We start from the raw sequence: 24,480 nt of genomic DNA, 5'->3' as shown, positions 1-24,480 counted from the left end.
TTTCCATACTTCAGAATACATTTTAATTGAACAGTAAAGATGAAAGGAAAATAAGACTGATGAAGAGAGAGTGCGAACTAAGACTTAGAAACAGGAGCGATCTATTGGTTCATTCATAAATGGATCTAAGACCCTGGTGTTAGGTCAATTTTTGCATTATTGACCCAGGCCCAGTGACTTCTAAGAGATAGGGTTCATGCACACTTGGAAATCAAGCACATTATCTCTATTTGAAGGCAATAATTACTGTGATAAAGGAAGGGTGATCTTAGTTTGAACAAATGGAGGCTTTTTGTTAAGTAAGCAGGTTACAACAGCAGACAGCTTTACAATTGTCACCCCCTGCAAAATAGTGCGTTGAAATAATCATTTCTCTGTAAGTACAAAATATCTAAAATTATTCAGTATAAGTTCTGGTATTTTAATAAAAGCAAGAGTGTCCTACAAAATATGAATACGAAGAATGAAGAGAAATGGAGACACAGAGGCAGAAAATTTGCATATATACCTGAAAGTTAGGTCATTAAAACTAAAACTGAGAGTCAGGCTTCCTTTTGTTGTTAAAGCAAATCATTTATTGAGTTTTATCTAAGGCATTCTAGATTAGATTAATGAAATTAAAATGAAGGTCATAAATTTAGGAAAAATTACAATTTGTCACAGACTCACAATGGCTGGACAGGTAAAGTGACCAACAATAAGGGGCTGAAGCCTTAATTCTCCTCAAAAGAAGTACTGCCTCTTTGCTAGCACATTGGAAACATTTAGTGAAGAATTGAAAACAAAAATTTCCATTTCTGCTGCTGTTTGTTGGAATTCTGGTGCACTAGTGAGACCTGTTGGTCTTGGGTTTGAAGCCAAGTCAAGAATGAATCATCTGAAAGGATAGGATCCAAGGGAGGAGTTAGAGAAAGGACTGAAGGACCTGAGGAAGTTTGCAACCCCATAAAAAAGAACAACAATACCTACCAGCCAGACCCCCCAGAATTCCCAGAGACTAAACCACCAACCAAAGAGTACACATGGAGGGACCAATGCATATGTAACAGAGGATGCCTTGTCAGGCATCAATAGGAGAAGTAGTGCTTGGTCCTGTGAAGGCTCATTTACCCAGTGTAGGGGAATGCCAGGGTGTTGAGGTGGAAGTAGGTGGGTGGGAGGGGGAGCATCCTCACAGAAGCAGGGGGAGGGGGATGGGAGAGGTGGGGAGAGGGGGACCAAGAAAAGGGATAACATTTGAAATGTAAATACATAAAATATCCAATAACAGAGAGAGAGAGAGAGAGAGAGAGAGAGAGAGAGAGAGAGAGAGAGAGAGAGAGAGAGAGGGAGGGAGGGAGGGAGGGAGAGAGAGAGAGAGAGAGAGAGAGAGAGAGAGGGAGAGGAAAGAAAAGAAAAGAAAAGAAGACAGGAAAGCAGTTGAAGAGGAGGCAAAAGGAATGTGGGGACCACAGGGGATGGAAGACACCAGGGGAACAAGACCTTGTACATCAACTGAGCAAAGCTCAGAGGGACTCTCAGAGACGGAAGCAGCAAGCAGGGAAGCAGATCAGCACCAGGTCCTCTGTGTGTATCCATAGCCTTGGCTTAGTATGTTTATGGGACTCCTTGGTGTGTGAATGACGGGGTCTCTGCTTCTTATGACTTCTCTTGCAGCTGTTTTCCTTTTGTTCGTTTGCCTTATTCAACTTCAAGTTGATGATTATCGTTTGATCTTCCTATATTTTATTGTGCTCTATTTTGTTGTTATCTTTTAGAAGCCTGTCCTTTTCTAATGAGAGACAGAAAGGGAGCGGATCCAGAGGAGGAGAGGAGGTGGAGAGGAACTGGGAAGAGTGGAAGGAGGGAGAACTGTGATCACGATATATTGCATGAGGAAAGAATCCTTTCTTAATTAGAGGGGGAGAAGTGTTTAAAAGAGAAGGAAAAGAGTGAAAGGCATAGAGATTAACTTCACAATTTTCTGTAAAATTGGGTTACTTCCTGAAATACGTGATGATGTAAAATAGCTATTTTGCCAAATTATTTGTATATTAATATATCCCAATGTTTGGTGGATACTAGAGTAAAACATATACATATTTATGATATTTTGTAGATTGTCTTTGTTCTTTAACAAAAGCGTAAGTAACTTCTGATCAGTTTTCTTTTTTATGGAGGTATGCTAAATTACTATTAATGAGTACTTAGGATGAACTTGTTCTTTACTGCTCTATATTTTTGTTCTTTATTCCCTGTCCAGTTATATATGCTTTGTTATTATATATAATTATTATTGTTATGCTAAACATAGAGATTTCTAAACTCAACATAACATTATTAGATTATTCTAATTAGTGTGGACACCGTCCATGATTCTGGATGGAAGAGTTGACAGACATAGCCATGTTCTTTCTCTTATGTGGGAAACTGAACATAGCCCTACCAGTGGAAATGAGGATATAAAAACAGACACATGAATGAGAAGAACCGAACTGCAGTGCACAGTAGAGTATACTCTGTGAAAAGTTGCTTCTACCAGGAAAAGATGAGCAATGTTTGTGCATGACCTGGAGAACTGATTTACATAAGCAAAACTCAAATGGTTTCCAGAATAACCTCACGATGCATTCAAACCAGATATGGAAATGATAAGACTATCGAGTCCAAGCAAAGTGTAAGAGAGCAATCAAAAGCAAAGCCCTAAGCAAAATATAAATGTACGACCTGCCTGCGAGGAAGGACCTCTCTTTTCCATGTGATGGAGGAAGGAATGGAGAAAAGACATGTATAGTAGCCAAAACTAACAGAGTTCCTGAAACTCAACAGGAGAGAACAGTGACTTCTAGAGGAAGATAAAGGAGACAGAGAAATATCATTTTACAGAATGGGAATCCCAAATGATTACTTCATCCTAAGTAGAGCTTCGAATTGTTAATGATAGGATAAATAAATGTTAAGAGATTCATTGTGGTTGTCTGTCAAGCTGACAGGTCAAGACCTACTGGTGAGAGTGTAGAGTGTTTTAGTCTTTCTCAGGGGCAGCTGGAAGAGTGGGATGTCTAGTTACCTCTAAGTGAATAAAGGAAGCATGTCAGACCTGAACTCTATCACCATTTTCTTCCTTTCGGTTGTGAGCCTTGCCTTTAATGGCCGAGCCATCTCTCCAGCCTTGATTTGGGCTTCATGTCTGTATACATTTTATCTCATGAGTTCCATGTCTGTGGTAAAAACTAAGAGGGGAAGGAAGTAGGCTCATTAAATTTAATAAGGATACTGTTGAGAATTTTTTTATAGGGATGTATGGTTTTCTCCAACTTGAAAACAGGCATTGGGGGAGAAAGATGAAATTGCATTTAAAAGTCTCCATGTGGGGTATTCACAGTGCAAGGCACACACCACAGACCACACACATGGAGACTGATGGATGTCAGACACGTCTAGCCCAGGGTTGGCTATGGCCCCAGTTGTTCTTTACGGAGCTCCTGCTAGCATAAGACTGATAAGCACTTCTGTTTGTAGTCATGATTGTCCCTGGCAGATGCTGGTGGTCTCTCATTCCTACTTAATTCCCATCTGTTAAATTGGAAGTGTTGCAAGGAAGGTATGGAGAGCTCTTGGTCCACTTCTCAACCCTCCACAGGGGAGTGAGATAACAACACTTCTTTTCAAATAGCTGTACACCTTGCTTAAAATGAAAGTAACCACATAAAATCAGGTTATGGAACAACTAAAAACACAAGACTGCTGAAGGTTAGTTGATAACTGTCCTATTTGTTAGATCAGTGCATAAATTATCAGCACCACAGTAAAGTAAATATTATAGTAAGAGGAGAATATCCAATAACAAAGTCACAGTTAAGAATATACCCAGGGACTAAACCACCATCCAAAGAGTAAACATGGACAGACCCATGGCTCCAGCTGTCTATGTAGCAGAGGATGGCCTTGTTGGGCACCAATGGGAGGAGAAGCCCTTGGTTCTGCCAAGGCTGGACCCTCCCAGTGTAGGGGAATGTCAGAGTGGGAAGGCGGGAAGGGGTAGGTGGTTGGGTTGGGGAGCACCCTCATACAAGAAGGGGGAGGGGGAATGGGGTAGGGGGTTTATGGATGGGAAACCGGGAAAGGAGATAACATTTGAAATGTAAATAAAAGATATCCAATAAAAACAAAAAGTGTACACTCTCTTCAAATATCCTCCTTTAGTTATACCTAGGATCTCTTCCTACTCATTGAGTAAGCTTTTTTTTGCATAAGACTCAACTAACAATAACTTGAAGCCAACACAAACATTATGTGTTATACATGAAATTTTTGTCTGAGAAAGGCTAATAACTTCTATGGAGTAATAGCAATATCTAGGTGTTCTGTTAAGAAACAAAAGCTCAATGTGGCATAGAAGTTGGCAGAGAAATTGTTAAAAATTGTTTGATATCCATGAATCAGTAAAACACTAACTGACATATCTCCCGCACTCCATGAGATTTAAACAGTAGTTTTACCCTTCAGTTGTAGTAGGGCTACGTGTGTGCAAGGGGTAGGCAGCCGGTCCCTGTAAATGTTCACACAGTTCCTTACTGTGAGGCAGGATGTTTGCCAGATATCACAAACGTAACACACTGCTTTAATTCTACATTCAGTTTAACTAATCACAAACATATTGCTGACATTCTGTCTGTCTTTTAATCGATGGATTTTCACAGTTGCCTGTAAAACAAGTTTAAGTGAATATAATTTAAGTGACTGAAATGATTGATTTTGGTCAACTATTGTTTTCAACTTCTTTGGTACATTTATGAAAGCACTCCGAACCCCAAGTGATTGTAAGTGTCCCACTTGTGTGAGCTATCAGAGGCAGTGCAAGTGTAACATCACCCACAGAACTGCCCTCCCATTACTGCGATAAAGCTGTGTTTTAGCCTTTCACTTGGTCTAGTGGCTAGTAGACATTAATGACAAAGCCCTAAAGCCTGCCCAACCATTTTTACAAAGTTAACCCATTTATACTAATACTTCTCTCCAAATCAGGTTTTAGGAAACCTATCACACTAATACAATAGAATGTCGATTAACAGAATTTGTCCACAGAGGTTCTTTCTATTTCATTTAGAGTTGAAACCATTATCCAATTATTGAGTATAATTCTGATCTTCCGTTTGCAAGGCTTTTGTCATTTGTGAAATATAAGCTGGAAGTAGACACAGGAGAGAACAAAAAGAAGACTCCTGTACAATGTAGGCTGGGGCGAGTGAGGTGCCCTGTGTCTGGCACTTCAGAGCAGTACAGTGCTTAAAGGGGAATAGTCCGACAGATTATGTTCAGAACGTGTTCACTAATGAGAGTGCCTTTGACTATCCCCTATTCTCAAAATGCTAATTGAGCTTTGTGAATTCTTTGTGAAAGGATTTCGTGGGTTTCTATTAGTTCTTTTGATATTGAAAAATAATGAAGAACAGGACTTATTTGCTTATAAAATTACAACACACTACATAATCTCAAGCAGAGTTTGCATGACATAGAATTTGAAGCACTTCCCTGTATTCTTGAATTTCAGGTATATCGGAGCACACATTTTTTTTTCTTTAAAAGAAAAGCACTCATGAGAAATTGCTTCTATGAAGACCTTTTAAAAAATGCCACAAGGCCATGTCTGACCAGAACGCACATTAAAATCACAATACATCAAAGGTCTATTTAATAAGATCTAGATTTCAGTCAAATACTCTTTTCTTTTTTCTTTTGATTTTATTTTAATAGAGCTGTGCGGATTTTGAATACATGTTCCATTCAATCCTGTGTCAATTTTTAAATGAGGGTGCTAATAAGACACCCAGCATGCTAAGTCTTCTGTGCTGTATAATGGTAGCTGCTGGCACTGTGGTTGTTTTTGTTAGTTTCCTAAAACTCCATAATTTCCACTTATGGAACATTTCACATTCAAAGAAAATTTAACACATGCAACAGGCATTCAGTTCTCACCACGTAAATAAAACATAATTACTATGTAATGTTGCCACATTCATGTTACATCTTCTTTCTCAGTAGAAAAGAATACAGACTCCGCTATTGTTTCTCTATCCTTCCTCTTCCTCCTTTTCCAGAGGTGACAAACATCCTGAGATAAAGAGTATGACTCCCTAGGACATTTTATATTTTACTACCTATGTATGGTTGACTTATTTCATTTACAAAATTAAAGAGTTTTAGTTAAGAAATTGATATTTCATTATTAACCTGTTTTAAAATTTCTCTTTACTAGGACAAGCTGAATAACTGTTGAATTAAAATTCACTCCATTGCTGTGAGACCACAATCTTTACAATTGATTTGGGGGAACATAAAAAAGCCCTTTATGTAGCTGTTGTTATGAAGTGTCCCATTTTTTTCCCTTGACCTTTGTTTCCCACTAGTACAATCATTTATACTGGAATTCATTAGCTGGTTCCTGAAACAGAGCGCTAAAGGCTGTGTAAGTAACCACGGGTTAATTGGAGAACTGTGGTCATTTGCAAGCATATGCATGCTGACTTTGCAGTTCTTAATAATACATGAAGCTTGCTAGAGAGAACCCCTCCATGGGTACAGAAAGCAACTGAGAGTATAGGCTGCTGTCCCTGGGCTTGATAACGTGTCACGTGAGGAAAATTGCCTTCGTTCCTCCCCTATTCACTTTCATGATGCACAGGATACTACAGCCCGATATGCCAAGCTCTTGTGAAGATAACATGAGATCATGACATTTTCCCTGGCGACTAGATATAAATCACCACAGTGACTATGAACTGGGAACATTTTGGACTTTCAAAACTACTATAACAAATTAGTTACTGGGGAATCTCTCAGGTTGAAAGCATTTTCATATTGGTTCTATATTATTATTATTATTATTATTATTATTATTATTAATACAGGGTTTTGTAGTTCAGGTGGGCCTGGGACTCACAATTGTTTTCTAGGCTGGACTCAAACTTTTGATCTTCGACACGGGTTCTGGTATTAAAGGCATGTAACTTATGCTTAGCTTAATATTTGGATAATTCACTGTAACAGTATTAATCATTTTAATGATTATAATTTAATGATTAATGTTTTAAACTGATAAACAATGAAATATACATATTAGTAGAATTTTATACGATTTCGATACATGAGGACACTTATTATTTTGACACGGGAGGACACTTAAAAATCACGTCAGTTATATACCTCCTCAAACACTTATCATACCTCTATATTGAAAACATTCAGAATCCTGTCATCTGGAGCTTCAGTATGCGCAATACACAGCTCATTTGTATAGCCATTTTTTAAAATTTAAAATAACTGGAGTAATTTCTGGCTTCTTCAACTCACTTCCATATGACAGTTTGCAGGAGTGAGGCCCATTGTGTAATCGACGCTGTTCGCTGGCTGCTGTACCTTTGGCAGGGAATCTGAGATTTGCTATCTCACCGGCTAGATTTGCAATGAGTGAAATATCAGTGCGATCAATAATGAAGCAATAGTGACCCAGGGCCTCTGTGTTGTTGTCACCTGTGCCAAAGTGAACAACTGAGCAAGGCTTGTGCTAATTTTCTTGCTTCTATAACAAGCATACGAAATAGAATAAATGATGTTCATGTTGAATTTCTTGCTCCCGATGCTTATGAATTATTTATAATTCATTATTATATAATTATATATTATCACATATAATTAATTATTATGATTCACCTAAATTTCTTGAATTAAAGACACAAAGACTTTTCGTATGTCTTGTAGCTCTATGGCTGTGGTAGTTGAAAGTATGTCTCAGCACACAAGACAATGCGAAATTAGTGTTTAGCTTTGCTCATGAGAGGGCTAGACAGACCACTGAGTAGAAACTGAAACAGAGGTGCATGTGTGTGTTCAGATAGATTTGAGCACCAATCCTTCAAAAACTCAATCATCCCTCTATTCCCTTGCCAGAAGGAGAGGCCATTCATCCCATGGTAGCAAGTTGGATCTGCCTTGCTGAGAGATTTAAGTTTAGTGCACGTATTCACGAAGACTCATCCACTCCACACCAGGCTTCAAGTGTTCGTTACCTCTGTGGTGAAGACGACTCAGTCTCCAATAAAGAAACATCAGATTCAAGAAGAAAAGGAACTTACTACAGTTTGATAAATTATATCAACAGAAACCTGGAGAGTATCGAAGGGATAGCATTTTAAGAGTGTCCAAGCAGCATCCACTAAGGTTGTAGCATGTGGAATAGAGTTTGATTCAAGAGTTAGTTTGAGCAGCTGGAAATGGTTCCGACTGTGTACTTGCTATCAACTGAAGCTAAGACCCAAATGATGTTTTTAGTAAATAAAGTTTAGATGCCAGAAATTCTTTGGCAGCAAAAAAGGGGGAAGAATCCATGTGGTATCAGGCACTTGACATGTGGCAAGTTCAAAATAAGATGTTTTGAAGTGTAAAGTTGTGCAAAAAGGAAGAGTGAAACATCTCAACTCATCTTTTCTTTATTGGTTCCATGTTGAAAGGATGACATCTTGGCCATATAAGCTAAACAAAACGTAAGGTTTGAAAGCCGTTTTACTTGTTTCTTTTTACTCTGTTTTAAAATATGGATGCTAGACAATTTAAAGTTGTACATGTGGCTTACATCTGGCTCCACACTTCTACTGGTCAATGTTGATGCAGGCGGGTAGAAATGTTTGAGTGAATTTATCATTTGTGACATGGTTACTACACATTCTTCAATCCTCTAAGAGGGAGGAGTCAGAAAGCATTGCCTTTAATAGCTGGACACAACAGGCTTCCGGGGAAAGTTCTGCTTATATTTATGGAAAGCATTATAGATTTTCATATTTCAAGAATACACTGAAAAGTCCTCAGCTCTGAAGTTATCCATGGTTTCAGTGTGTGTAGTCACGGCGAAATGGTAGCAGTTAAGCTACTCTCAAGATGGGAATTGTCTTTTTATCTATCAGGAGAATCTCAAGAACATTCTGCTACGGTTGAATGCTCATATTTCCCTACAATTGAAATAGTTGGGGTTTATAATGATTTAATTACATTTCAAGTGAAAATTCTTCTGAAGCCCGCTGCATAAATATCTGATGTGAATTATGTATTGAAAAATAAGTCCTTCTATAGATTGCTGGAGTATGGGTTCTCACTGACTACCAAGCCCGAAGGAGCCTTGTAATAAAAACCAGGCTTGGTGGTTTGAATAAAACTGTAGAAACTGTATTAAACACTATTATTTTCTTTCTGAACTTTTATTGGAATCCAATTTACCTGATATAATAAAACAGATATACAATATAGATTGTTGATACCTGGAGGTCTAGAATGCTACTGGCTTCTATCTGAAGAACAAGTTTGGTTTGTGTTCACCTGCTAGTGTCCCTGGCAATCTCCAGTGTGCCTATTTTTCTGTTGAACACATTGCTGAATCAGCATAGCACGTGGTCTCTGACGTATAGTTTGATAGTATGCAGTCATTAGAATAGTCACGCTTCCCTAACATATAAAATAAAGTAAACGAATACCATAGCTCTGTGAAAACAAGCCAGCAGTGCCAGTGTCACATAGTGACATGCGCAGTGCATATGGATTCTGTTTTAGCTCTAATGAAGTTTGTTCTGCTTGAGAAGAGAGGCAGATCTTAGGGAATGACAATGACTTTTGCTCCTAAGACTTTCAGAGATTTCATGGCAAAAACACTCAAATTAAGTTCTGTTTGCTATAAATCCCAACTCCTGGTTATCCTGGGATTCTGGGTATCTTCAACCTGGACCACTGTTTTCATGTGTCCACGTTTTTATATCTTGTTCAGCAGGAACTAACAGTTTCATTTCTTAAATGGTAAAAGTACAAGAATATCAGAAAGGGAGAGGTAAACCTCATGAAATTTTAGAGTATTGTCTACAGTCTGTGAATTTAGTAGAGTACAGAATATTTTCCACACAGTTCAAGACAAGTGGTTCCTTCTTGACTTTCATTTCCAATAAATAAGTCTGTTAGTTACTTTTGGATTTAGGTGAATGTATACATTATAAAAGGATGAGTTGTCCCTTTATTTTAATGAGCTGAACCATGAGGATTTCATTTTTTGCATGTGACCCAGAGCAAAGAAGGCTCTTACAGATCCAATTTGTGTAACCAAGCAGTTCTGCTTTGGGGCTGCATTTTAGGAGATCTAATTCTGTTAATGTGGGATGTAGCCTTTCTATCAATTTGTGTTCAAGCCACTGCATAGATCCCTAAGTCTTATAAAAAAGCAAGTATATATCATATCTTTGCAGTATAATATCTTTTTGAAGTGTTGCTTCTGTCTTGTAATTTGGGAAAGGGAGTGGTTGGAGGATTGTTGAAGGGAAGTCCAGCAATCCTGTGGATCTTGTGTGGTTGATGTCTAGCCCTTTAGATAACATTAGTTCTGCACAGATACTTGACAACACAAAATAGAACAAGTACAAGTAAAATAAGATAAACCTTCAGCAAGTCTGGGAAACATAAAAATGCTGTATCACTGGTCAGAGTTGACATTGGTCAGGCAACTAACAACCAAAGATTTGTGAGACAGCCCTGGTACCTAGGGGAAAACCAACTACTACTTCTCTAAAAACAAGCAAGCAAGCAAACAAACAAACAAAACATAGCAATAAAATGACCCCTGACAATATCCTGCTATACTCATAGATCGGTGCTTTTTGCAGTCTTCCTCAGAGAAACTCCCCCAAAGCAGACAGGGACACATACACAGACCCTGTGTTAGACATTTTACAGAGAGTGAGAGACCTTAGAACACTCCACACTAAATGTGATGTCTTCTTCAAATTCCTAACCCCAGGGCTTAGAGAAGAGGAGGCAAAAAACCCAGAGGGGATGAAGGACACCAAGGCTCTCTGTCTTAATGGGATCAAAGCACATATGTCCTAACGAAGATGGGGCAGCATGCATGGGGCCTTCAAGGGTGTGCACCTGAGAAGCTGAAAGGCCAAGGGTCCAAGAGTTGAAAGGAGGAGACACATGCCCTTGTCCTTAATCCAAAAGCTATCTCCAACTGATAACCACCTGCAAATGAATGATTAGTTTTCTCCAATGGAGACTCATTGAGGAAGCAAACTACTTTTAAATGTAGGCTCCCTACTCAGTAGTAGATGGCCAACAGAAAGAGAACGCAATGGTGTCACCAGAGGTTTCTTGTCTCATAATGTTATGCCAAAGCTGTGACTTCCAGGTTAGTGTTCTTATGGGATTCCTGAGTGTATAAATGGATGAGTCTTTGAATTTATATCTGTATTTTGTGCTTTTTCTTGGGCTGTTTTCTTTCTACTTGTTTGTTGTGTCCTATCTTAATATGTTAGTTTCATTTTATCTTGTTTATTTAATTATTATCTTTAAGAAGCCTGTCTGTTTTCCAAAGAGAGATAGAAAGGGGATGTATGTAAACAAGAGGGGAGTGGGAGAGGAACTTGAAGAAGTAGAAAGAAGAGAAACATCAATTAAGATATATTATATAAAGGGGAAATCTATTTTCAAAAGAAGGAGGAGGAGGAGAAGGAGAAGAAGAAGCAGAAGCAGAAGCAGAAGCAGAAGCAGAAGCAGAAGAAGAAGAAGGAGAAGGAGAAGGAGAAGGAGAAGGAGAAGGAGAAGGAGAAGGAGAAGGAGAAGGAGAAGGAGAAGGAGAAGGAGAAGGAGAAGGAGCAGGAGCAGGAGCAGGAGCAGGAGGAGAAGAAGAAGAAGAAGAAGAAGAAGAAGAAGAAGAAGAAGAAGAAGAAGAAGAAGAAGAAGAAGAAGAAGAAGAAGAAGAAGAAGAAGGAGAAGAAGAGGAGGAGGAGGAGGAGGAGGAGGAGGAGGAGGAGGAGGAGAGAAGAGAAGAAGGAGGAGGAGGAGAAGGAGAAGGAGGAGAAGGAGAAGGAGAAGGAGAAGGAGAAGGAAGGAGAATGAAAAGGAAGGAGAAGGAAGAAGGAGAACCAATGGTCACATGCTTTCCCTGGAAACATTCTAGATTGAGTTCATAACAGTGGCTAACAAGTTGGGAAGATGCTTGCCGTGTTAAAAAACAGAACTGGAAACATGTGCCAAAAATAATTCTCAGATAGAGATATGAAACAGACCCTCAGAAGTGATTTCAGACTCTGAGGTTGTTAACTTTTAGACAAATTCTTCTAAATCATCTTGTATATATAATCCTGCACATAGCCAGTAATATTTTGTAAATGTCATTCAATTTTCATCTTCACTGCTCACATGTATGATTACCTTATGGAAAAACCTTCCAAAGACAGCAGAAGTACAAATCATGTATTAGAATGAAACCATGGCATTTCCTTTAAAAAGCAAATGGCCACCAGTAGTACCTAGTGCTTCATCTACTTATGGCGAGAATGCTATTGGGCCATTAGAGTACAGCAGCTCATGGTGTCTACACAAGTCAGATACTTCTACTTAATTCTCTTACATAGGGATGGAAAAGTGACCTCTCCTCTCCACTGGAATAGATGTTAGTGCACGAGTGTTCTTAATTCAGACTGTTGTCCTTATCAAGACCCTTGATAAGTGTCAACTAATTACGTACAGCACTGATTCTGGAGGAACAATTTCTTTCAGTAAATAATTGAAAGACGTAAGGGCAGGATGGTTCAGTGATGGGAGGAGGATCAACTGAGCGTTTAGTGCGTTTAGTGCCATGAGAGTGATTTATGAGTCAGGTTCTGTCTCTTCCAAGGGGTATGTGTTCGAAGAAGATGGAAATCATTACACACATTATTAGTCTAGCCACGGTTATTGGCTAGACTATAGTATTTCTAGGGCCTCCTTCTCTAAGAACCATACTAGATGCCTATTCTCCACTATGTCGATATTACATTGAGAGTCCACGTGGCCATGAAGTCAATTCATGATTAGTTACAGCTGTAACTAGGAAAGTTAATGTCACGATGGTAAATCTCACCGTCTAGGAAAACACTGGTAACACAGTCAGTCCATCTGACACGAGAAGCTTCTGCAAGGTAAGACTTGCTGTGGCGCTTCTGTGGTACATTTTGGTGTCACCTGTTACTGTGAACTTGTTACCAGTCCCACACCGACCTGCACCTGATTCTGTAGTTTCTTTGGATATGTGGGTGCAGGACAGGAAGCTGGGGAATTAAAGGGAATGGGAGGGGATTTGTGAGGATTGGAGAACAAATATGATCAAAATACATAGTATGAAGTTCAGAAGGAACTCATGAAAATGCTTTATAAGAATTTCTTGGCTAATATAAGATACCAGTTAAATGTCTGACTAGTGATTACGTACAAACTTGTTGCATAGCCTTACATGCACGAATTCTTTTAAGATAAGGTGGAATGGGCTGCTTTTCACTAACTGTGGAAGAAATTTATATTACTTAGTGAAGTAAACATATTGTTGACTTAACATCTTTGTAGACATTAGAAATGAGGAAAAACTAGCTAATTCTCTTTTGTTTTTTTAAGAGAAACTATTGAAATTTCAAAGAATGTTTCCTTTCTATAAATCATAAAACTAAATAAAATAAGGAGAGAAATTTCAAGAAGCCTCTATGCAGTGCTGCGATAACATTCTGCCCAGGGCCCTAGGCAAAGCTCTGAGCTTGGCATTTTTTTTCTAGATGAGTAGAGAGTCATTTCCAAAGCCACATCTGCAGTCAAGGCCCAGAATGGTTCAGTCTTAATTTCCTCATCGAATTAATGAATAACTGGTGTCTATTCTGACTTTCAGATTGGCCAATGATTTAGCTGTAGATGCAACAATTAAGAAGTTGTTTATTTTTAAAACTTTCTTTTAAAATTTGTTTTTTTTCTTTTCTTTTTCAGATAGGGTTTTCTGTGTAGCCTGGTCTTTTCCGGAACTTGCATCTGTAGATGAGCTGGTCTCAAGTTCAGAGATACGTCTGCCTCAGAGTCCCAAGTGCTGGGATAGAAGACATGTGCCACTGTGTCCTTTCTAAATTTCTTTTTCATATGTCACTTCACATATGGGTTCTGCTATTTACAGAATACACTATTCACTTCTTCCTCCAACTCTTTAAATCTCTCTCCACCACAATTCCTTTTCAAATTCATTGTCTCTTATTTTTAATTTATTATTATTTTACACACACACACACACACACACACACCTTCAAAGATACAAGATGTTAGTTCATTCAGTGTGGCTTATTGGTATATGTGTTTTGCTGACTGCTTGAACTGGCTAACTAATCAGACGTCCTGGTTGCTAGCTGACGTAGTTTCTCTTTCTCTTTCTCAGCAGTCATGACTGTAACTCAGCACGGAGGGCCAGAGCTATGTGAAACTCCATACATCAATATGGCCGCATCATAGTTTTAATCCCAATTATTTGCGTATAGCATTGTGTTTACTTTAAAAATACATGCATGCTGTATTCTTTTGAAGATTGTACTTATCAACATATATTTGAATATATATACATATATATTAAGATTAACAGCAATTTTTCAAAAGTTCAAAGCAAAGCAATTCATCAGGAGCTATTACATGGGACTTTCCTCCCCAAATCAAGCTTTTACAAGTTTATGTTTTTATTTTTCTATTATTTGTTTATTTAATGTATATGACTACACTGTCACTCTCTTCAGACACACCAGGAGGTCCCATCCAGTCCCATTATGGATGGTTGTGAGCCACCAGGTGGTTGCTGGAAATTGAACTCAGCGTTGGGAATAGCTATCAGTGCTCTTAGCCACCAAGCCATCTCTCCAGCCCCTATGCTTTTATTTTTAAGATTTATTTTATTTGGTGAATGGGTGTGTGTGTGCACCACATGTATACAGAAGGATGATGGAGAAGAGAAGGGGGCATTGGTTTCTTTAGAAGTGAGATCATAAGGAGGTTTTAAGCTACTTATGTGGGTGCTCAGAGTCTGTCTGAACTGTTTCATTTCTAACTAGATCTTATATGCAGATAAAAGATTCAATCTTATTTAACTTGAAGATGCTATGAAGTTTATATGGCAAGAAATTTGGGTTAATTCACTTGTATAGTCTTGAAAGGACCTTTCACATTATGGCGTTAGTAATATTGTCTTCCTGTGAGGCAGGGTTATAAGGAGTAAGGAGTTGCTCCTAAAACTGCCCTGCTGGTTATTTATAGCAATGCATAAATAAAAAAACACATAGAAAAATGGAGTTTATATTTGACTTTACCTGTGAAATTATGAAGTTAAGAATGTATGGAAACAGGAACTTGGAAATGTCCTGTATTGCAAATGAATTCAAATCCAGAAAAACAAAACAAAACAAAACAAAAAAACCAAACCAAACCAACAATAAACCTGGGCATGACACACGTGTCTATAATCCTAGTGCTCCTACTGTGAGGTAGGAAGTAGAGGCCAGGAAGTACCTGGAAATTCATATGCCGGCTATGTTTGCGTGCATAATAATACAGAAAAACCCAAAGGAGATGGAAGGCAAAGGCCTACACCAGATTTGGTCCTCAACCTTCATATGCCCAGTGTGGCATGTGTGTCCTTGCACCCATATAAACACACACATACACACAGAGACACAAGCAAACATATACACACAGACACCACACTCACATGCACACATATATAGGTCAATTCAGGACATACACACATGTGCACATGTGCACTCACACACAGAGACACAAAGACACACAGACAAACAGACACACACACATATAGAGACATACAGACACACAGACACATAGACAAACACACAGACACAAACAGACACACACAGACACACACACAGGCACACACAGAGACACACAGAGACACACACAGCACACACACACAGACACACAGACACACAGACACACAGACACAGACACACACACAGACATACACAGACATACACACAGACACACACACACAGACAGACAGACACACACACAGACACACACACACACACACACAGACACACACACACACACACAGACACACACACACAGCTTAGAGAGACCTAAGAATCAACATCCTCATCACAGCTGAGATTCCAGAATATGGTTTGGGGATCCCATTGTGTTTGTTCAGGGTAACATGTAATTTGATAAGGATGTTGCTTTTCTATGTAAGGTAACATATATTTAGTTTTTCTTTGAAAGAAACTATAAACAAAGTTTACATGGATGTACTACTAAGGGGTGGGAGACTTTAATCTCATTTGAAATTACTCAGGCATTTCTTGGTTAGAGTTTACTTTGACATGGGCACAATCCTGATGATTAGTTTTTTGGTTTTTAAATATGAAAATTTGAATTTTTTCCAATCTGGTATTACAAAAACGGCAGGACCCCCTTATCTGTTGTGATGAGGACAAAGAGTATACTTAGTACACTATATACAAAGAATTTATAGATTTTCTTATGTAATTTGATTTTTTTCTAATTACTGTTTCCAAACTATATTGTGAATGTTACCAGGGAATATTGGCTCCCACTTATATTTTTAATATTTACTTGTGGATGAGCCTTGATTCATTTATGATTGAAATTTTCACAAAGGATGCTGTAAATCTCACCTGGATTATGTCTATTCCAGAAATGTAAATTCTCAGACATATTACATTTTTTCCTATTTTCAACAATACTGAGATTTTGTGTACTCAAGTACCAAGGTACTTTGCTGAGAAATCTTGAAAAAGCCATTGATGGTTATATATTAAACCATCTGACTCCATAAAGTGCTAATTTGAAATCCTCACTACCTTATTCTCATGACAAAGGCTATCTGCTGTGAACTGTTAAATAACCCCTAATATTTATGCCATGCTTGGTTAAACAGGAAATGGGCTATTTCACTATAAATAATGCACAAGTCCATTTTAATAACCCACCATGGTGCCACCTTAGAAATTGCTTTGCATTTATTGATTGCTAAGAGTGAAACTGAAGTATTTGAAAACATTACATGGTTTTATATCACTTGCTACAGATAAGGAAAAGTGCAATCAATACATCTCTGCCCCTAACCTCCACATTTCCACTCTACCCAATGCTCTAAAGTAAATCACTTCAACAATTTAGATAAGCAGAATATTTGATATAAAAGGGAACTCGCAAAAAAAGATTAACATTTGTTAACTAGGTTGTTAATGAAAACATAAATTCATGTGTGTGACTAGGGGTCCATAGAGTCAAAGACAAGTCAGTTTGACAGTAACGGTCCCAAATGATTTGAGAGCGAGGCAGAGAAAGCAAGCATTATTGTGACAAACTAGGTGTAGTGAATGCTGTTTGTCTAAAAAAAGATGTTCAAAATTAAATAGGTGAAGGAGGGTAGATGTGAATTTTTAATTTTAAGCACATGGCCATTTTAAGAGATTGTTTTGTGTCTCTTAAAACTGTCCTTCAAATTTGTACATCTTGTTTTTAACATGTGCATATAAAATATTGGGGAACATATACTAACAAGACAGAGGATATGCTTTCACTGCCATTTACAAATGCTGTGTGAAATGTGGTGCTGGTGCACTCTTCCTGGTAGCTTTGCTGATTAAGTTTAAAGGAAGTTTGCTTTGAAACTAATTCAAACTAATGACTTAGTTTCCATGTCGCTCAATAGGTATGTTTTGTTTCTTGAGTAATATTTACTGATACAGGCAGGACTAGTGATCAAAACTACAGGTAATTTACATTAAATGGGAAATGTTCTTTCTGAACATATAGGACATCTCGCTTTCCTATGAATGTGTAATCTCTAATGTATAAAGATTGCAGCAACTCTTATCTGAGGTTGAAGAATCTCTCTCTCTCTCTCTCTCTCTCTCTCTCTCTCTCTCACACACACACACACACACACACACACACACACACACACACACACACACAAAGGCTATAGATAATTTCAAGCAATGCCTTGAATTGTTACTTTACTCTTTAAGCCTATGATCTTTTTTTTATCATAAACATCAAGGGGCTAACATATTTTTTACTTTATTTTTCTTATCAATTTGAGTAACTAATTTAATGAATAAATAAAACAATAAATAGCTATTTAAATAAAAGAGAAACAAGGTATGTGTTTAATTCAGAGCATGGAAGAGTTGATGAATTACCAAATATTTCCTATAGCAAAGCCTATGAGTGAATTCTCTTCACAAGTATTAGTTATAGTCTTAAGAAAAGGATGATTCAGATGATTAATTTTTATTCACTTTGGAGTTTTTATTGCTTTAATTTGTTTCCTTGTAGGGAATAAATATAACTCTATAAGTTTATGACTCCACATTAATTTCATATGATAGTCCCTCAAGGGAGAAAAAACATAGAAATAAAAACATTTAAAGGCAGCACTTAACATTAAGCGTTCTGTTATTTAAGCACTCTTAATTCAATGCTGTAACATGATTTATATATAACATTCAGGAGATCTATAAAAGACAAAGAAGAAACCACATTAATATTCTAAACAATGCAGCTTATCCAGTTAGAGTGAATCCAGGGGAGGAGAACACCCCGAAAGGAATGCTATCTCCAATTCCTCCTTTCATAAAAACAAAGTACCCTGGTTTATGTGTGATGTTAAGGAGGCCAGTTTTACCTCTTTCTCTTGCTACATTTCTGGAAAAAAAATCACAAACTTACCATCACCATAAACTTTGGTCAGTTAGTCACTTGCTCTCTATACTCAGGAGGAAAACAAGAAAGGGGACTCCTCTGGAGCAGAGAGGTGCAAGCCTGTCCAATTTTTAACAAAGGTGTTGTTAATTTTGATTTTCATTCCAAGAACTCCAAATCAAAGATTGGGGGTAAAAGGTGGAGAACAATAGTTATATGAAGGAACAGAAGATCTTCCTAAGGTAAATTATCAGCAAATACGGTTTTATAACAAAGTGAAATGTGTTTCGTGGCTCACCCCGTGTAGCACAGTCCTGTGTGAATTGTAAGGACACAGATGCATGCTCTCTCTCATCCCCGCTGTACTCCTCTCTACAGCTTACCCCGGCACACTGCCCAGCAGTCTCTGTGGAGAGCCCTGTCGACAAGCACCTCAAAAAGGATGAGATAAAGACTCTATCCCTCCAGCCTTCTTGTTATCTGATTCAATGAGACTTGAGTGGTACCTTTTATTCTTTAGCCTTGTCTAAAGTTTCAAATTATCTCAGAGATGGAAATTGTGTCGTTTACACAATTAGTCTTCTAACTCTATTTAGAAATTATGCCAGGAACATTCTCGTATTTTACGAATGATCATTCTTAGAGTTCTGTATGTAAATTACTCTCAGACACATTAACTTAATCTGTACTTTTATGCTGATGTATACATGTGTCTACTTCAGAAGAGATCGCCTGTCAAGATAACAATGCCTCCATCCAAACAAAACTAGAGTTGTCATTATGAATGCTGTCACATTCAAGTGTGTGCTTAAAAGCACAGCTAATTTTGAGATGTAATCACTCGTAGGTTGTCTTACCTTTTGCTGAAGCTAACTTAATGAAATATTAAAGCTATGAAAAATTTCTCTTTTCCATAAGTTTATGACATTCAAGTTTCAGAACGATAAACTTTCTTTTCTATTAAAAATAGACAGCGGCTATGCCTGCACTTTTAAGGTACAGCTCGGTTCTCCAGTGCATTTACAATTGCAGAAAGACTTTGCAAGGACAGAGTGGAGTCGGAAAATGAGGACTAGAAGCTGTGGCTGTGAGCTGGAAGCCGGGATGGTTAGAAATTTTGCACAGGTGGCTGATGATGGATGGAGGTGGAAACATTTCAGGGTTAGCATTTCAAGTCAGCATTCAGGAAAGAAACACTCTACCTGTGTAGCCCAGCGAATTGTCATCATTATCAGAGGTGGGGGCTGGCGTCCCGTTGTCGTTCCCCCTCTCTAGGTCCTCAGGGTCTGTCGGAAACAACACCAGAGCTGCTGATGGGGTCACAGAAGTAACAGTAGTTGCCATTTCGATCACTGCATGTCCAGACACAAGTAAATCCACATGTGACAGAAAAACACACAAGGACAACACACAGCACACGTCTTCCTTGCCCTTCCTGCAGTACACTGAGCCCTGTGCAGCTCTCAGCACCATGCTTACAGTTTTCTTCCTTTTCCCTTAATCTCCCTAATTCTCTGCACTGCCTGCACCTTTGCTGCACTTCAAAGCTGGCGAGGGGCTCCGACTGCCCTCTGTGAGGCCGGCAGCATGACTGAGGGAGCATATGGAGGAGGGAGAGGGCAGGGTGGCTGAATGCTAGCATTGCTAATTTTCCACCTTATTGTTAATCAAAGCTATTGACTGTGATCACTCCCCATCATCGCTTCATCTCCTGGCAATTACAGACTCCAGGGACTGTACCTCAGATGAGAGCAGGAGGGAGCGCGTGAGGGTCTTGTGGAGGCAGGAGAAGGATAAAAACATGCTCCTTGGGAAAAAAAACAGTAAAGAAAGCCAAGCACATCCTATGTCTTTGGAAGACAACGATTTCTCCTAGAATAGAACTGAGAAGAATTGAATGAGTGTGTGGGTAAAATAGCACCTGACTTGGAATTTTTTTTCTTTGAAGACTTAGTCATCCCAGATTGCTGTAAAGTCTTTATTGCAACCGACAATATAAATACCACCATCTCTGAATTCTTAATTTTCTCAAGGAAAAATGCTTTGTAATGTTTTTGGAATTGAACTTTTTTTTTTTCCTGTGCAGAATTTTAGAGATGAGGCAGAATTCAACACTCAGGTCTGGTACTCAGGAGCAGATCAGTCTGTGAGTGACAGCAGTCTGGGGATGCTGGTACATGTCTGTTGTATTAGTTAGCATTCCTTCTAGGCTCCGCCCCATAGTTACCTGGCAACAGCCAGGTATGTCCGACTCACTGTTAAAGGGGCTTTTCACCCCCTCCTCTCTCCCTTACTATCTTACTCTCTTATTCTCTGTCCCTCCGATCCCTCACCCCTTCCTCCCCTTCCCCATCCCCCTCTCCACGTGTTCCTGGACGGCCTCCTCTCTCCCTCCCTCCCTCTCCCTCCCTCCCTCTCTCTGGCTCTACCCCCTTCCCAACGCCACTTCCCATGTTCTAAATAAACTCGATTCCATACTATATCCGCTTATGGCTGGTACCTCAAGGGAAGGGATGCCTCAGCATGGGCATCCCTCTTACCTCATCCTACTATTGCTCTACCAAAACATATCTTCTATTTTTTATAAAACACCACAATACTTATATGTGCTAGGTACCTAGGACCATCCCCTATTGCGTCACTGCTGATAAGTGACTGGGAAACAATAGACTATAGCTTCTAAGTCAAATAGTGTGGAATCGTAGGTCATTCAAGTTACAATGCTCTGTGGGCTCTTATTACCTTAAACAGCATCAGAGAGGATTCTACTCTGGGGACCAGCATCTGTGAGCTTAGGAAAGAAAGGGAGTCCCTTACCCATGAGGCAGTAACCACGCACAGGTAATGTTCTTCTAGGAACATCACAGACATTGTGAATTTTGTGTCTCTGCTTGTGTTTAGTTAGGGAAACATAGTTTGTCTCGGGCAGAGCTATTCAGGAATCACTTCGGAATTTTTAACAAGGAATAAAAAAGTCTATCACAAGTCCGCAAGGACCTAACTATTACTCCCACTCATTTTCTTGCTCTCTGTGCTCTCTCCCATATCTGTCAAAGGATGAAAACTGCTGTGGTTAAGGTGGAAGAGAAGGGTTTGGATCTGTGCAGACAAACAGGGGGCATGCTCACTTCGCTTTATTTATCCTTCTCTCTCTAGGGATAGCTTCGTCATGGTTAGTCTCGAAAGTGACTTTGGAAACTTTGGTCAGGCAGTGCGCGTCAATTCTTTGGCTCTGTGGCTTGTTAACATGCTAAATGCATGGAGGCTCAGGTCAGAGTTTCGTGTTTCATCCGTTAGACAGGCAGGGAAGCGGGTCTCATTGGGTAATTTGGGGGCAGTATTAGTTATTACACTACTGGACCACAAAGTAAGTAGCCTCGCTCAAGGGGTTTAAATAGAGGCTGACACAGAGAGATGAACAACAACAACAACAACAACAACAACACACACACACACACACAATGCTGTTCATGTGTTTTAAAAGGCTTTTAAGGGAGGGTGCAATCTTGCTTTTTTCAAATATTATTTTAAAAAAGCAGTGTGTGCAGAGTCGCTTTAGTGTTATGGATTAATTAGTTTTTGTAACAAGCAGAGTCAAGGTAAACCCTTACCCTTATGAAGGGATAGTTAATTTAAGGCGGTTGCACTATTTCTGATCAGTTTGTTTAAAACAGGATATTATTCTTCCAAATCTGTGACTGGCTTAAGTTGTCTTGTCTAGGTAGTATCAAAAAGCTGTGTTATAGCTTTCTATGCTTTTGTTACTACTGATGCCTTCCTGGAAATGAAAATTGTTTTCTTAAAATCCAGGGAAACAAAGAAAGCGGGTCCACTATCATTGAAATGAGTTGCTTGAATCTACTTAAAGGAAAACAAAAAACCAAAACCAAAACCAAAACCCAAAACCTTCATACAACTCTTAAGTATCCTTGGTGCTTTGTAAACTTTCCTCCTAGTTTCTACCCACCATGCTAGAGCCTCCTTTTAGGCTTAGAAAAGATTAGTCTGCGTATTAATCAATCAATTTTACCATATCTACAAAGACCCTCCTGCCTATCTAGCATTGCCTTTAATTAAAGACATGCTGGGCCGAAAGGAAACTGAAGGATCCATTTTTACTAGCTTCCCTAATTTTTTTCCCTTCTCCTTCTTCTTGTCAAAGAATAATGATAATATAAAATACCCCGTTGATTCACGATGTGTGAGCTGGAGGCTGAATGGTGGGTCAAAAAGATAGATACTTATTTTTGCGTGTGTCTCTGTGTGTGTGCCTGTTGTTAAGTCGTATTGATTTCTGAGCCGCAGGCTAGGAGACAAAGGGGTGAGAGGTTATTTTCTGTTAGCATATTTGTAGAGTCTGAGTTTAGGGTCCTAACGGCCTGAGTTCAAGGCAGTGTAAATACTGTTTGTTAGTGTAAGCCTACATGTCTTCTATAAATGCCTAGGTACTGGGGGCTTTCACGGGCACGCTATGAAGATAAAGATGTAACCTCCTCAGAGCAGGTGCTTCATTTTTCATTTTTACACAGAATTGAAGTTAACAAATGAATTAATGAAGGCAAATTCTAATTAAGTGACTAGCTCTAAGTAGAAAAACAACTGGAAAATGCTTAAAAAAGCATTTCTCTACTAGTATCATGTACTGGAGGGAAAGTATTATAAATGCACTCAGATGGCTTTGTATCCTCCCTCTCTTTAGGACGCCTATATTAGATATAAAGTATCACGACAAGTAGATCTTCATGACCAATTCCGGTGACATATTCTCCTCCAGGGAAGTTAGTTCCTATCTGGTGTTCACTATCTTCCAAAGCAACCAGCTTCATTGTTATGAAATCCTGGCTTTCATTTGTTTGTTAAGAACAAATCTGCTCTTCGTATTCTCTGTCCCTCAACTTCAGTTCTAATCTAATCATCCAATCTAATGCTCGGCCAACAGCGTAATCATAGTCCACAGCCAATTCAACTTAATGTCTACAACAAGCAATTTCAAACGTTCCCTTAGTAAACAGGACTCAGCTGTCCCTTCAATGTAGTCCTCTCCTAGTATCCTGCCTGTCGGTTACTTATTTTACTTTAATGTGAACGATATTTTAATTACTTTATAATTCAGTAAATGCTGCTATCAGGGGAACAAACAACTCTAGATTTAATAAATACTAGGCTTAGTATTTATAAAAAATGACTTGCTTGACTTTATCTTCTATGTGGGGCTATATAGCATTCTTGAACCAATAATATATAAGATTATATATAGCAATCTTTTACATATTTAATAAGGCTAAAACTATAAATGGAATAAACACTAGAAATCATTACTTTCCAGTAAACATTGTATTTAATTACAACTCACTCAACATTTCAATTGATGGAAATTTTTTTATATGTAATCTATTACATGCTACAAAATTTAAAATATGTCTACATTTTAGAATTGCTTGATAGGGCAAATTAATACATTCATAGTGAAAACAGATCCAATCTGCCCTCGATGTTTATCAACAGCACATCCTTGTTGATAACACTCACTGCATTGCAGAATAGGGCTCCTGAATGTATTATTCTTGCCTAACTAGAACTTTGTATCCTTTTACTAGCAACATGCAGCCTTAAATTTTTTTGGTGGAATGAGTTTACAGAACAGTACATTTCCAAGTACCAAAGTATCACCTCAGAAATCACTTGTTTACCGTAAGGAGGAAATATACATTGATAATGGTTGCATCAGATAGTCTCCATTTTAACTCAATAATCAAACTCAGTCTCCCCAAAGTAGGTGTCCGAGAATGAGAAGACGATTGTGTGGTACAGCACAATTTCACTCCTACACATGCCATGTTTGACTTGCATGCAATCAAACTTAAGACCCAACATCAAATGTACAAGAACAGTATCTACTATTATTAGACTACGCAGGTAGAATAATTAAATGGTGAGGTGGCATCATGG

At 38.6% G+C, this 24,480-nt stretch overlaps 1 protein-coding gene and 1 long non-coding RNA gene across 2 annotated transcripts in view; one reads left to right on the top strand and one right to left on the bottom strand.

The window, feature by feature from the left end:
* Robo1 (roundabout guidance receptor 1) overlaps positions 1-24,480 on the bottom strand; it is a 1,048,129-nt gene that overhangs the window by 451,530 nt on the left and 572,119 nt on the right. The window contains 1 exon segment of the mRNA NM_022188.3: positions 19,734-19,817. Within this exon segment, the coding sequence (NP_071524.2) occupies positions 19,734-19,817 (84 nt within the window).
* The window catches only part of LOC102551469 (uncharacterized), a 32,527-nt gene continuing 29,297 nt past the window's right edge, over positions 21,251-24,480 (top strand). Inside the window, exon 1 of the long non-coding RNA XR_015632894.1 lies at positions 21,251-21,372. This is a non-coding gene — a long non-coding RNA (uncharacterized LOC102551469). The remainder of the gene's footprint in view (positions 21,373-24,480) is intronic.

The sequence above is a fragment of the Rattus norvegicus genome, chromosome 11 (genome assembly GCF_021556685.1).
Source record: "Rattus norvegicus strain SHRSP/BbbUtx chromosome 11, alternate assembly SHRSP_T2T, whole genome shotgun sequence".
NCBI lineage: Eukaryota > Metazoa > Chordata > Mammalia > Rodentia > Muridae > Rattus > Rattus norvegicus.
This window is presented reverse-complemented; position numbering and strand designations above follow the sequence as displayed.